General features: G+C 44.6%; 1 protein-coding gene across 4 annotated transcripts in view; it reads right to left on the bottom strand.

Annotated features, from left to right (window-relative positions):
- GALNT16 (polypeptide N-acetylgalactosaminyltransferase 16) overlaps nt 1–13,707 on the bottom strand; it is a 75,877-nt gene that overhangs the window by 14,771 nt on the left and 47,399 nt on the right. For all 4 annotated transcript variants that reach the window (XM_064713745.1, XM_064713746.1, XM_064713748.1 and 1 more), the window contains exons 4-11: nt 13,178–13,245; nt 10,740–10,805; nt 9,631–9,752; nt 7,508–7,595; nt 6,445–6,529; nt 5,302–5,405; nt 1,671–1,797; nt 653–745 (exon numbers count right to left, since the gene is read on the bottom strand). In XM_064713745.1, the coding sequence (XP_064569815.1) occupies nt 653–745; nt 1,671–1,797; nt 5,302–5,405; nt 6,445–6,529; nt 7,508–7,595; nt 9,631–9,752; nt 10,740–10,805; nt 13,178–13,245 (753 nt within the window). The remainder of the gene's footprint in view (nt 1–652; nt 746–1,670; nt 1,798–5,301; nt 5,406–6,444; nt 6,530–7,507; nt 7,596–9,630; nt 9,753–10,739; nt 10,806–13,177; nt 13,246–13,707) is intronic.

The following is a 13,707-nucleotide window of genomic DNA, read 5'->3' as shown; positions in this document are numbered from 1 at the left end:
TTGAGAGCACAGACAGCAAGCTCTCCTCTCATCCTAGGTTTGGTGTCCATCACTGATTTCTGGGTCACAGAGAACTGTTAAGCTGATAACAATGAATCCCATGTGGCCTGAAAACAGCTTTAGCAAAGGTGCTGTAAGAAGCACAATTCTGCAGATTGTGTTTCTAAATCTTACCATCAGCCATGCTCTCTCCTGCTCTACAAACCAGGCAAACTGCCCTCCATCCATCAGGAAAGTGGGGAGTGCACCAAGTGCAACATGCCCCATGTGCCAGCCAGCCATGCTTGCCCTGGGATTCTCCATCTGCACAGGAATTTAGGCTCAAGATACAGCTCACATTTCCAAAACAGCTGCATGCTGTGATAGAAAAATATTCCTGTCTAGCCACTTCAAATGTCTGGTCTTTTAATTTCATTACAGATCCCTTTGGCCTTCTGCTAACAAATGATTTATGCAATGTTATCAGGGAAAAAATTAAGTGAATTAGAAGCAAACCTCATTAGCCAGACACTCAAGCTACAACCTCCTTGGCAAGGCAGGCATTTCAGAGCACCTCTCTTTCTCACACTTAGCCCCAGAGAAGACCTAAAAAGTGCTTCTTGCTACCAAGGGGTTTACCAGAGCCCTCCTAGCAAGGTCTGGGGCAGCTTACCTTCCAAAGGCCTTGCCGATAGCCGAGGGCCGGGCCTCGTAGTAGTACTGCTTGTACTCATCCATCCACACCTCCGCTGTGCGCTTGGTGTTCCTGCACCAAGGGGGAACAGATGCTGTGCTGAGGAGAAGCTCTGCCGCAGAACCTGCCCTCCCAGGAGCAGGCCCTGCATGGGCAGACCCCCTATACCTCAGCAGGTAGTGGGGGACAGTCCCAAACACAAAACTGAGTAGGCAGAATGGGTGGGTAGAGATTGATTGTGTTAAGTCTACGAAGCCTTGCAAGAACACTTCAGAAATTAAGCATTTATTAGCCATAGTTTACCATTACCTTTTTGCATGTACTTCCTCTGCAGAGACACCAGGCCTGATTGTCACCAACACACTTATTTACAGTATCTCTTTTCCCAGATTAGAATAACATTTTGGGATACTGTTTGGAAAGCAGCTCTGTCTAACCTCTAACCTCCTGTCCAAATCAGACTAGCTTCATATTGGGTCATGTTGTTCAGAGTCTTCACTGGTTGAGTTTTGAGATGTCCAATGATGGAAATTTCACCATATCCATGGGGCCCTGAAGCAGCACTTGACCACTTTCATTGTCAAGCCCTTTATCTCATCTCTCTTCTCTTCCCAGCTGTGCTGCAGTAGAAGCTGTCCTCAGGGTGTATCTTAGAGCATGTACAGCTCAGAGACAACAGAGATATCCAAGGGCTGCTGATATCTCCACACATGTCACAGGGCAGTATCTGTGAATGGCCAGGGTGTCTCTCTGGCATACTGTTCCCCATGCCCCTCACCAGAGACTGAGAAGGAATGAGAAACACTAATAGCAACAGCAGAAAAGGGAACAGGTTTTGTTCGCAGAAAACAGCAACTCATCCTTCCCTTGAGAACAGATGCTCAGCCACAAGCTGTTCTCCATTACCAGGGAAAAGCACAACAGAGAATTCAGACTTATTTAGACATGCCCAAGACAAAGGTGGCCTGGCTGCTCCTGGGAAGTACCCAACACCTACTTGATGTAAGTCAGCGCGTTGCCCTCAGGGAAGTCATAGGGATGGCGCTTCCTGAACACGTGTCCCACTCGACTGCAGGGAACAATCTCCAAGCTGCCACCACACATCCACACTCGGAAAGAGAGCTCTGGAAGAGACCCCAAGAGTCATACAGCTGCAACAGTCCCAAGAAGGGCAATTTTCTTGCCCTTCTGCTCTAGGTGTATTGCCTGCATCAGTAAAATCAGGGAAAGCAATGCCACGGTGAGAGCAGAGAAACTGTCCTCCCTTTGTTAAAACGGAGGCACCTATTGCAGCTCAGGGACTTCCAAGCCTTCTCCAGTCCTGCTCCTCTGTGGTCTCATTTCAGTGAGACACCTTTGCATTTGACCAGATCTTCAAGGCTGCTCAGGATGGCATCTGGCAACTGACTGAGACCAATCCTACACACAGCCCCTGTTTCAGACTTTGTTACAGTCATCCCTGCACACAAATAGAATTAGAAAGGAAAAACTTACTGTGTAAAGCAAATCATGTGAGGAAGAAAGGGAATTTAGAAGATCAGGGGAAAGAACAGAACAAGAGGGTACAGGGAGTCAATGTCTAGAGCTAAGTCCTCTCCCTCATACCTGTATGTTATCCACCCTGCAATAGCTCCTTCTTCTCATTTTGGTTGGCTCTATTACTAACAAACTAGAGCAACTGACTGTGTTGTAGTTGCCTCTGCTGGGGGAACTGCTCCGAGCAGATACCAGTCTCATATAGTATGACTATGAAAACACAGAGAGAATCCTGCTACTTGAAGAAATCCACCCTATCCTGAAACTAGATTCAACATTTTGCTAAAAGATTAGAAGAGCATGGAGCTTTGATGTGCAGGCACTTATTTGCATCACAGAAGGTATGTGACCTTGCTCAAGCTTTTGGGTCTGTCCTCACTGCTTTAATCACTGCCACACCAGCGGGGTTTTCCACTTTCAATTCATGTGGTGATGAAAAGAGAAGGAAGAAGGAAAATGAAAATTAGCTGGGTGGTTTGGTTGTCTTTACCAAGGGGGCTTCATATTGTATAGACTGATTACTTCAAAAACTTGACTCAGCGGGGAGCCCCCTCCAGTAATGCCCGATTTATGCAGCCCTGATGCTTAGAAATGAAAAAGAAATTATGTATCCAGATCTAATGGATGTTTGAAACCATGTATACACACTAACATCTTCCCAAGATCTTCATCTTTCTCCATAGCTTTCCTCTCTGCATAATGACAGTTAGTTTAAACAGTGAGTTGCAGGGTGGGGGGAGATGGTGCATCTAATGCAGCCTCTCAGTAAAATACCTCATTTGGTTAGAATGCATTTTGTAGTATTTCTTACTAGCACTTTTCTCTCCTGACTCTTATCCAGAAGTAATTATTTTCAGATTCTTTTTAACAGGGAGTTCCAGATTTGAAGAGAGGAAGGGTTTTAGGAATGAACAAGTTAAAAAAAAAAAACCCAAGACATAAGTTTCTGTGTGGTGATGTGTCCAGCTGACATCTGCTCTTCCTGGAATGAGCTTCTGACTCACTCTGGCCTACAACAAAACCAGAACTCTCAGTCTGGTATGTGTAACTTGAAAGTGATGTCCATTTCCAAAGAGAGGATTTCTCACACCATCTTAGACAGAACCACTCTCTCTAATGAGACCTAAGTCAAACAGTCCCTTTCCACCCAAAACTGTAGTATTTAGTATAAATAATGTTTCAGAACATAATCAATATTTTTCCTTGATCAGAAAACCCAGTTTTCAATTAAGTAAGGTAAACTGTTTTTTGAGAGGTTAAATTAACCATTCTGAATTCTTCAAGGAAAATTAATACATTTTGTTGTCAAATCCAGGTTGGTCTCTATCCCTCTGCTTTCAGCAGCAACAGACTTGATGGAGGATGAGGGACAAGTGACAGAAGACATTGAATTTACAAAAAAACCTCCTAACAAGGCAAAACTGGCAAGCTGAGTCACACATAGCCTGGCCCAGTCACTGCCAGGCTTTACAGGAGCTATTTCAAGGAGAATGAAGCAAATTTTGTGGAGTGATTCTGTGGTTTTGATCAGCTCTGTATAGAAGAATGGCTGTGAGCATGCAAATAATTTACTGCTGCTTATGGCAGAGAGCTCTACTTAGCATCATGCTACTGACATATGGACCAAACCACAACACTGGACTCCCAGGTGGGCAGAAGAATATTAAGAAATATTCCTTCTCCATCTTTGGGGTTTAGAGCTTCTACACAGTCCCAGCTCAGAGGCTGGCAGCATGGCCAAGTGGCTGGCTTTGCAGCTGGAGCAGGGCTAGTGATGGCAAGGAGCTGAGCTTGACTCTGCTCCTGAGGGACATAAGGGAGAGGATCTTCATGCCTGGGTTAAGGTTTCCTGTGACTTCTGCCACAGTGCTCAGCTGATGCTACTAGGACTGCTGAGATTCCTATGCAAGCACCATTTCATATCTCTTTTTAATATAATGAATACCATAAAACTGAATCAAGATTTGGGAAAACAGAACACTCATTATTAGACTTTTTTTTTTTAAAGGTGATACCTTGAGAGTGTATTATCAGCCCAAGATATTATTTAATGGTTTTAGAAAGCATCTCAGAAAGAGGCAGCTCTCCCAGCTGTGTTCAGAGAAACAAAGGTTTCCTCTTCCTATTTCATTTTTTCTAATTGGTTCTCCAGGTGCTACGAAACACCATACAAATCCTTCTTTGAGAGGTTTTATTTACATATCTGTGACATTTATGGAATCTATACAAAGAGATTTTTTTATTTTTTGCAGTGTCAGCTACAGAGAAATCTACTGAAGTTGGTTATAAAAAGCAAGGCTTTTTTCTTCTCAGCTCCATCTGCACCATTTCTAAATTAATGCCCCAAATACTTGAGGTATCCATGAACCTCTCTTTAACACTCACCTTGCTTTTGTCATTAACACCTGGTGACATTGCAGCATCCCTTCACGCGGGGCCAAGAGAGATGCCTGGCATATCTGTGCCACTATTAAGTGCAAGGAGATGGGTTTAAGCACCATAATCCAAAACAGCATGTGAGTGGACAGACTACACTGAATTCCTCAGATGTTTGTGATGCCCTAGTCTGCTTCTAAATTTTTGCATTCTGAGTCTATTTGTAACCAAACTCCACTTACAAAGAGGCTTGTTAAATTAGGAAAAATATCTCTCTGAGCTGTCAAGCTGAGAGAGCAATTCAGATTTATCTGCAAGAGAGGAACAGGTATAAGAAGAGGCTGCAGGAGTGGCAACACAGAATGTCATGTGAAGAACTGGAGGAATATTTTCCATAAACAAGCAACAATTTAAACATCAGGAGGCTCCTCTTTCTTTCTTGTACTGTGGAAGCTCCTGTATAATAGCACACATGCCTTTAGGAGAGTGTAGCCCTGACCACACACACTTTATGCTGACAGTGATTCAGATCTGACCCCCTTGGGGATTACCTGACCAGTCCCTAACCTTACACTGACATGCTGATTAGATCTCTCACAAAAAAAAAAAAAAAAAAAAAAAAAAAAAAAAAAAAAAAAAAAAGCTCTGGTAAGCAATGAAGACTGGGAAGCAGTTCTGCATTAGTGTGTCATTTCCTTGAAACATCCTAAACTTACCAAAATTTTCTCCTCCCCAGATGTCCATTTGAGTATCATATTTTCCCAGGTGGTTAAACCAGGACTTGTCAATCACAAAGATGCCTCCTGCTATGACAGGGGTTCTGGAGGAGAAAGCAGAAATCCAGAAAAAATAATCATGCTTATATGTAGCACCACAAACCTAATTTTAAGGGGCAGACAATTTGTCCAGGCACCACTAATCATACCTCATTTAAAAGAGAAAAACAGTAGAGCTGGAACGTGAGCCTGCTGCAGGTTTCTGAGATGCCTCTCACTAGATCATCCTCATGCCTTTGTTACTTGGTCTTGCAAGCACTACAAGAGTAATGCTGTGTCTTTTGCATTTATACAAATATGCACAGTGTGAAGGAATGATGAGCATTGTTTGATGACTGTGTTCACCAATTAGACATGGTGTGACAGGCTGCTGCATGTACTGCTCTGCTGTTAGCAAGCTGGTTGCCTCTGGAGTGTAAAACAGAGGCTCACAAATTACACAGAGGAATTAAATGATACTTTAAAATTACAAACAGGGAGCTGTCTGCCTATAAAGACAAGCACCATAACTCTTCATATCAGGATTTGTTACATTCTACATGTCTCAGAGCCATGTACCCTGCAGTGAGGCTGGCAACAACCGCTCCAGCCAACAGAACCTCTTTTGTCTGTGTACATGCAGATTTAGTAGTGGGAGTAATTCTATGCCCACATTACTAGGTAAGACTCAGTTTTCTGATCTGCTTTACCCATGCAGGATGACTGTTTATCTGCTTCATTCTTTAAGTTTTCATCTGAAAGATGGAGGCAATTAAAAACACCCAAAGCGATTTCTGAGGCATTCAGAGTGTTGAGTTAGGGAGAACACAAGAACAAACATGCACAAGAAGAGGTGGCTTGTAGAGGTGGTGTGCATGACAGTAAATAATCACTATTCTTACAAAATTCAGAGAGCAGTACTCTCACATTTAGGGTATAGACCTCAATGTATTCAGAAAATAACATGAAGAGTTTGTCATCATCAACATCACCAACACTGTGGCATTTTGTCCTCAGCAAGGCAGTCCCTGTACTCTCCTTGCCACACTGGTGAAGGCTTAGTAAAGGTATTTGGAGAAGTGTACCCCACATGTCAGGGTGTACCTTATAGACTGAGTTGGGTCTGTTCTGGACATCTTCTGCTCTATAGGAATCTGTTCCCACTTAAAGTGGAGGCTCCAGTCAAACCCTGAAAAGGAAAAAGACAAGCCAAATTGGTTTTCTTATTGTAAAGACAGTACTAATAGCTTTCAGTGATAGCCTGCACTGTTATATCACTGGCTGTCCCTACGTTCCTTCCCTGACCTCCCTCACAGACTTCCCAAAATGGCAATAGCCTATCCTAATGTAGACCTCTCCAGCTTCTGTCTTGGCACCATCATTCCTTAGCACTACAGATCTCTCCTCAACTTCACTCCACACCTTCAGGAGAGTGTTGTCAGGCTGAGATGCAATTCTGTTCTAGCCAGTTTGTTTTACCAAAGGCAAACCCTGCCTGCCAGAGTTATGAGGCTCTAATAAAGGACTTTGTAGGATGTGATATATTCTGGGAACAAATGCCTGCAGATCACTGTACCCACCATGTCTTTCAAGACTACAGTGTACTTACAGATGGCCTATGGTGGATAATACAGCACAGCACAGTCACTAACTTTATATCATTGTTAAGGATAGCCAAAGAACAGCTAGCCTTTGGCTGGCAAGCAGTGCAGAAGTGAGCCCCAGCCATAAAAGATGTAGAAGGGCACCAGGCAGTGTGGTGAACACAGGAACAGCTGCAAGGGGCTCAGCAGTGAGGGGAGAGGCGTAAATGTTTTCCAGGAGATGCCACGAGATAGCCTGGCAGATCAAAGCAGCAACTGGAAGCACCTGTCAGACTCCAGGGTCCATGCAACATAGTGAGGACACAGTGAGATATTTCATCAATTAACTAAGTCCTGAAATTGCTAAGTGTTATGACAGTGATTCAAGGTCAAGAGGAAAATACTATTTGAGTTTTGTTCTAACTCTTCAAAAGATCTGACTTTGCAAGTTGCAGAGAACAAGGGAGAGATAACCCATCAGAAAGATCATCACTCTATTTTTGTGGAAAGCTGAAGAGAACACAACTTATTTATCATGCACCATCCCTCAGGTCAAACTTACATAAGCCATTCATTATACCCACCTCCCCTCAAATCTGCTGATGCTGCCAAGTAGGCAAAATTATCCAGGCTGATAACATCAATGATTGGACTCACCACTCGGGTATAATCCTGAGGGAAAGAGAGAAAGGAGGGGGAATAAAGGGGTCAGGCTTTCTTCAATGTCAAGGAAAGCTGCCAGTGATCAGGAAACACAAAGTTGCACATGTAAATCTTTGTCTGGTTTCTCCAATATGGTTCAGGCAGCTGTGCAAGGGATCTGTGGCCACTAAATCCAAACATGGAGATGGTGGGTACCAGCCAGCTGCACTCCACGGATATGGGAAATGGAGTCAGACTCCAACACCTAGGGATGCTGCTAAGAAACAGCTCTTTATTTCCTGTGCAAGTCACAGGGCACCAATCACTGTCCCAAGGGTTTTGTGCTCACTTCTGATATCTATTGACAGCACATCTTCTGCTCAGCCATCCAAATTAGTTCATTATCATCAGCCTTGAAATTATCAAACCCCTAATAATGCATTTAGCTAATAATACATTTACCTAGGAAGTACTAGGAATCAAGGCCCCACATTTAAGATTCATAGTGCAAACTTTATAATACATATGACACATTGTATACATTATAATACCAAGATATTGTGAGTACTTTATTGCCATTAAGGCATATAGACATTTACATTTTTCTTTTGAAATCCTTTTAGTTCATAGAAGTCAAACAATTTTTCAACATCATGAGACAGAGCATTAAGGACAGTGTTGTGACAGCTGCCATGTAAGATGAAACTGAGCTAGAAATGCCAGAAACAGCACCTTGTTACTGGGCAGCTGCCAGTATCCATGCCCTTCCTTATCAAACCTTCATTTTGTGCCTTGCAATAGTTCCTCATGATGTACCACACTTGGCTAGCATGGGACATCCTTGGTAAGAGGATTCATGCTTTTTCCCCTCTGAGCTGTGATGGTGGCCCAGCCAGATGTGTCTGCCCAGCTTGAGAATCCAGCACCCACCTGGCAGCCTGGTGTGCCAGCCACTACTCCAACCTAGCGAGGACTGGCTAGGGCAAGACTGAAATCTATAACAGGATCTACATCAGAAATGTAGAAAGTAGGTCAGAAATAGGTTGACTTGAAATCTGCTCACTAAAAAATTTGTATACTAGAGTTAGCAGACAGGCTTTTGCATTTTAGATCCTTCTCTAAAGAAATGAATGAGCTTCTTTCTGCTTAGGAACCCCTGTGCTGGTGCTGCAGCTTGACTTAAAGACCAATAAGTAAAGTAAACACTTATGGGCTTTATTGAACAAGTATGAAAAGCAGAAGCTTTTAATTCATCAATTCTGAAGTTTCATCTTCTTCTGCTCTCTCATATTAAGCTAATCGGACATGCTTACAAAGCATCATTAAAGCCTCCATCCCTTCTCTTAAGGCCCATTACTTCAGGGTATCCTCCTTTCAGAGGGGAACAATCACAGCCACGTGCAAGCAGGACTTCTCCCATCACCTCTCCCCTGCCTTTTCTTACAGCAGAGCCTGTATGATCTCTCCCTCCACTCTGCAGTGCAGTCAGGGTGACAGCTGCTAATATTTCTGCCTCATTTTTATTCTTCCAGCCTTCCATCAATCCTTTGCCAAGTGAACCATCAAAGGGAACATCCCTGCAGTCACAAGAAACTTCTCTGTGACAGGAAGCTGCCTGCATGCAGGTGATGTATGGTGGCAGCTCAGTGGGAACATTAATAGAAGGAAAAATTTGGCAGTGACAAGGCAAAGAGGAGGGTCCAGCAGCAGGGGAGATGGAAACTATGGAAAAATTGCACCAGGTATGCTGCCCAAGGGGATGTCCTACATACAGGTGAACATGTCAAGGAAGCACAATGCCTACGAGGGACAAGAAGTACAGGTTGCTGGTTCCAGCATTCAGCATTGCATCCCATCACTCTGGACCTCCTGCCTTGTCACAGTGGCTGAACAGAATCCCATCAGGGATCTCTCACCCACCTAGCTCAGGCTGTACCTTCCTCTGCAACAGCCTGCCTGAGGAGTACCTTGTTCTCACCAGTTTTGCTGACACATGTGAGGGCAGAGGATCCAACAGCACAGGCCAGGCAGCTTCACCCATCCCAGAGCAGGACATGGTGCTCACCTCTTTCACTCTCTGAAGCATTGGCTGCAGCCACTCGCTGTTGACTTCACAGTGACTGTCCAAGAAGGTGAGGATGTCAGCAGCCGCCACTTCAGCTCCTCGCACCCGAGAGCGAATCAGCCCTACGAAGGGAAAAGGACAGCAAAGGAGCAGGAAGCTTAGAGGAAAGGAAACATTTGAGCCTCCTTCAGAAAAAATACTTTGTGTGGCCATACCCTGGGGACAGTCAGATGAGCCCTCCCAGCACACAATGAATGACCTCTCCTGTCACTTCTGTCCATAACACAGAACTTCCACCTGGCTCCTTGCCCTTCCCTTTCAGTCGTACCCACAGACACCTGGCTGCTGCCTGCTCACTCACTATCCCATTGAGCACCCTGCTGCCTACATTACCAATTCCCCATGGCCAAATTCTTCTCTCTGTTTTCTGGCTTCCTTACTGCTTATTTGCTTTATTCCCATTTATCCCTTATTCTGCCCTGCAGAGAGATCAGCCTGGCTCTCAGATGACTCCTTACTTTCTTACAGACCATCCAACTATGTGGGATGCTCTTTGTGAACTAAACAGTGATTTTTGTCTCTACTTCTAGATCGTAGCTCCAAACCGGCTGTGCATTGACAGCTTTAGAAATAAGCCAGCACATGTGGGTCAAACTAAAGAGCAGCTGGGAAAGTCATTTATGCATGTAGGAGATAGATGAGAAAAAACTTTCCTTAATTGTATCTCTTTATGATAGATACGTGATTGTTTTTCCTTCTCCCATGCCTCCTACACAGCTTGTTATCTTGCACTTGAAGGTGCAAGAGTTAGTTTGAGTTTAAAAGGATGAGACTTACATCTGGATCTTTGTTCATGAAGATCTTAAAATGTGGTCTTTGTTCCAGCCAAGGCCTCAGAACACCACTTCTCATTATTTAAGTATTACATGAGACCCCTGAAGCCTGAGAGTTGATAAGCTGTGTTCTCCCTCCACAGAACTTCCAAACGCTTAAAATGAAAAAATAAACTCTAATTGTAAGAAACAACAGCTGTAAGCAGCTGGGAGGCAACCAGGGCCATGTGGAAAAATAGGCAAGATCTTTGTACTTAGAAAGCTTCCCACGCTCACCTTCTCGATGGGTGTTTCGTAGACACTTGACCTTTGGGATCTTGGTAAGGAGCTGGCAATCCTCAGCTTGGGGAAGGCAAAAAAGACATTTAGTATACATGCATGAATTATTTGGCTTCAACAGAGAGCCCCAGCTAACTCCTGCTTCTCCATGGGAGGGGAAATTCGGCTTTCACTTAACATCGCAGTAATCGGTGTGATGGCCTCAATCCTGTTGTCTATAGAGCACACAGAAGAGCACTCCCTGCGGGCTGTCCTCCTCAGCAGTTGAGCCTATGTTTCCCAATCCTCTGAGCAGCCAGGCCTCCATCTCCCCTGCTCAGCACTTCCCAAGGACAATGAGACATGTGCTGGCAGCATGGCACTGGGCACTAATAAAAAGGAGGGAACACAGGGAAGTGGGACTGCAAATCACCAAAGTACCAAGGAAAGGAGAGTTCTGTAACATAAAGTGATCTTATCTGCTCTCTTTTCCTACAGTGGCTCATCTGGGCATCTCCTGCCATTTGTTCTCAGGGCAGTTTCCATCTGATTTATTTAATAAAGGCCACTGGGATGCAGCTTGCTTCCTTGGAGACACCAGCACATTGACACATGGATGCTTGACCAAGGACTTTGCTGGCAGCTTGCTAGAAACTCCTGGCATCCCTCATTTCCATTACCTAGGGAAGATGAGGGAGAGGAACAGTTACCTGCTCCAGCCAGACACCAATAACCACTGACTCTTTAATTCTCTGTCATCCTCTCTATTCCTGCCCCAGCAGATATCATAGGAACAGCAATTTCTAACTTGCTCTTTTTTCTTGCTCCATCAAATTCACCCCTATTTCCATGTTTATTCCATATGCCTTTACATGTCTCATGCCCCCTCTTTCCTGCTGTCATCTTCACACAGACTGAGCACTCTGGGGAGAATGCAAAGGCCCTTAGTCAAAGTGCACCTCTTAGCACGTTCCTGTACAAGCACTGCCATTCTCAAGGATCTGTGCAATCTGAAATACTGCTCTTACATTGGCACTTTGGCAGATGCTGCTTCATCCAAGGGAAGTGGCAGGTGCTCTGAATTACAGAGCATCAAGATTTTGCTGGAACTCTGCTACAAGGGAAGCCAATGCTCTTATCTTGGCCAAGTCACAAGTTCAGGTATGAGAATCCTTACTCAGTCGTTCACTCTGCAGGAGAGGAGCACATGGCTCTGCCTGTAGATACTTGCCAGAGATAACAAACTCTCAGTACATTAGGAGAAACTGAGGCAGGTATTAAAGCAAAGTGTCAGACCTCAAACATGTGCTGAAGTGCCTCCATGAACATGTCTCAGGGATGTGGCTATATCCATAAATATCCAGCTCCCAGTGAAAAAATAAGAGCTGTGACAGGATGGAGCCTTTAAAAAATCCTTCTATTTACTGAGGAGCCTAAATGGGAGTTTATGGTTGAGCCCTGTGCAGAAAAGGTACCAGAAATCCATCACTGTTTATCTGGAACACTTTCCCCCTTAAGAACTGAATTTTTAGGTGCAGAATGTGGAACACTTAGGATTGTTGGAAGTGCTCAGAAACACTAAAATTAAACAGCTGAGCACAGCTTGGTACTTATTCAAAACATACTGTAAGGCCCTCAGAAACTCAAATCCCTCATCTCAGCATCCATTTAAAAACCATTTAAAAAACCATTTAAAATGGTTTTTTGTGGCCAAAGCTACATAAGCATTGCAAAATCAAAACAGCATTGCTTCCTTACCTCAGCAGGCCAAGGTGGGCATTCACAGCTATCTGTAAAGTGTTCTGAAGGAGTAATTATTGGCCACTATAAATGGTACATAAGTAGATAATCCTTGAATCCAGAACACATAATGGGGGAAGCAGGAAGTCTTCTCTGCCCACCACCTCTGCAGCTTTGGTGGAACTGATGCAGTAGACACTCCATCCCCGTACCAAGCTGCAGAACAAAGTATGGGGCTGTCCAAAGCAGTAACTCTGCCACAGCTTCCCACAGGGACACGTGGGGTCCCAGGCACATGGAGACAGACAGCCTCAGCCTGCCAGCAGGACCCCAGGCAGCAATTTTCTGTATGCTCCACTGCATCCTCTTCTTGCCTCTTGGTCTGTAAGTACCTGCTCTGCTCACATACAGCATTGCTACATGGATATCTGTGCTAAACGGCTCACCAAATGGTGCATAATGAAACCTGACAGAGATCTCTGGCAACCTAGCAAAAACTGCCACACTGACAGAAATGGAAGACCCAACGGAAAGAAAAAGAGAGGAAGAAGCTCTGGCCTCTGCCATGCAGGGACATTAAACACACACTTTCTTTTCTTTTTCTCCTGCATACAGACATGAGGGAATCTGTGAGGAAGGGGGACTCAAGAGAGCAAACAAAAAATGGAAAAACAGAAAGAAAGAAAGAAATGTCAAGGAAATAGGTGCAGACTTACGATCTGAGCTGAAGTCATCTACCAAAATGATCTCCTGGATGAGACTGGGAGGGGTGCGGTTCAGAACACTGCAGGGACCCAGGAAAGAAAAAGCCACTTTGTGAGCTGCCATAACAATGACAATGTTAGGACTGATAGAAACCTGCTGTGCTATGCAATACAGCAGCAATCCTGAACTCCAGTAAAGTGGAAGCAGTGACCTTGCCCTTGTAACAGTGTTCATTGGCAGGACCAAACTACAAGTGAGAATATCCCAGAGAGCTGTGGCACTCAGCCAGACCTTACAAGGACCCACAGCCAGGAGCTGACTGTGAGACTTGCCTGGGACAGCTAGCAAATGATGCTGCAGCATGCTCTGCCCCTAAGCAGAGGTGAAATGGAGAGAACCACCTGCCCCAAGGCAGCCCAATGGCCATTCCCACCTGCCAGCCTCTGGGTGAAAGTCATCACGGCTGGAGGGCATAAAGAGATGCTACTTTCCCAGCAAGGAGCTCTACCTCAATGCAACAGGTGCAACCTGCTCAGCTTTC

Source organism: Zonotrichia leucophrys, chromosome 5, assembly GCF_028769735.1.
Source record: "Zonotrichia leucophrys gambelii isolate GWCS_2022_RI chromosome 5, RI_Zleu_2.0, whole genome shotgun sequence".
NCBI classification, from domain to species: domain Eukaryota; kingdom Metazoa; phylum Chordata; class Aves; order Passeriformes; family Passerellidae; genus Zonotrichia; species Zonotrichia leucophrys.
This window is presented reverse-complemented; position numbering and strand designations above follow the sequence as displayed.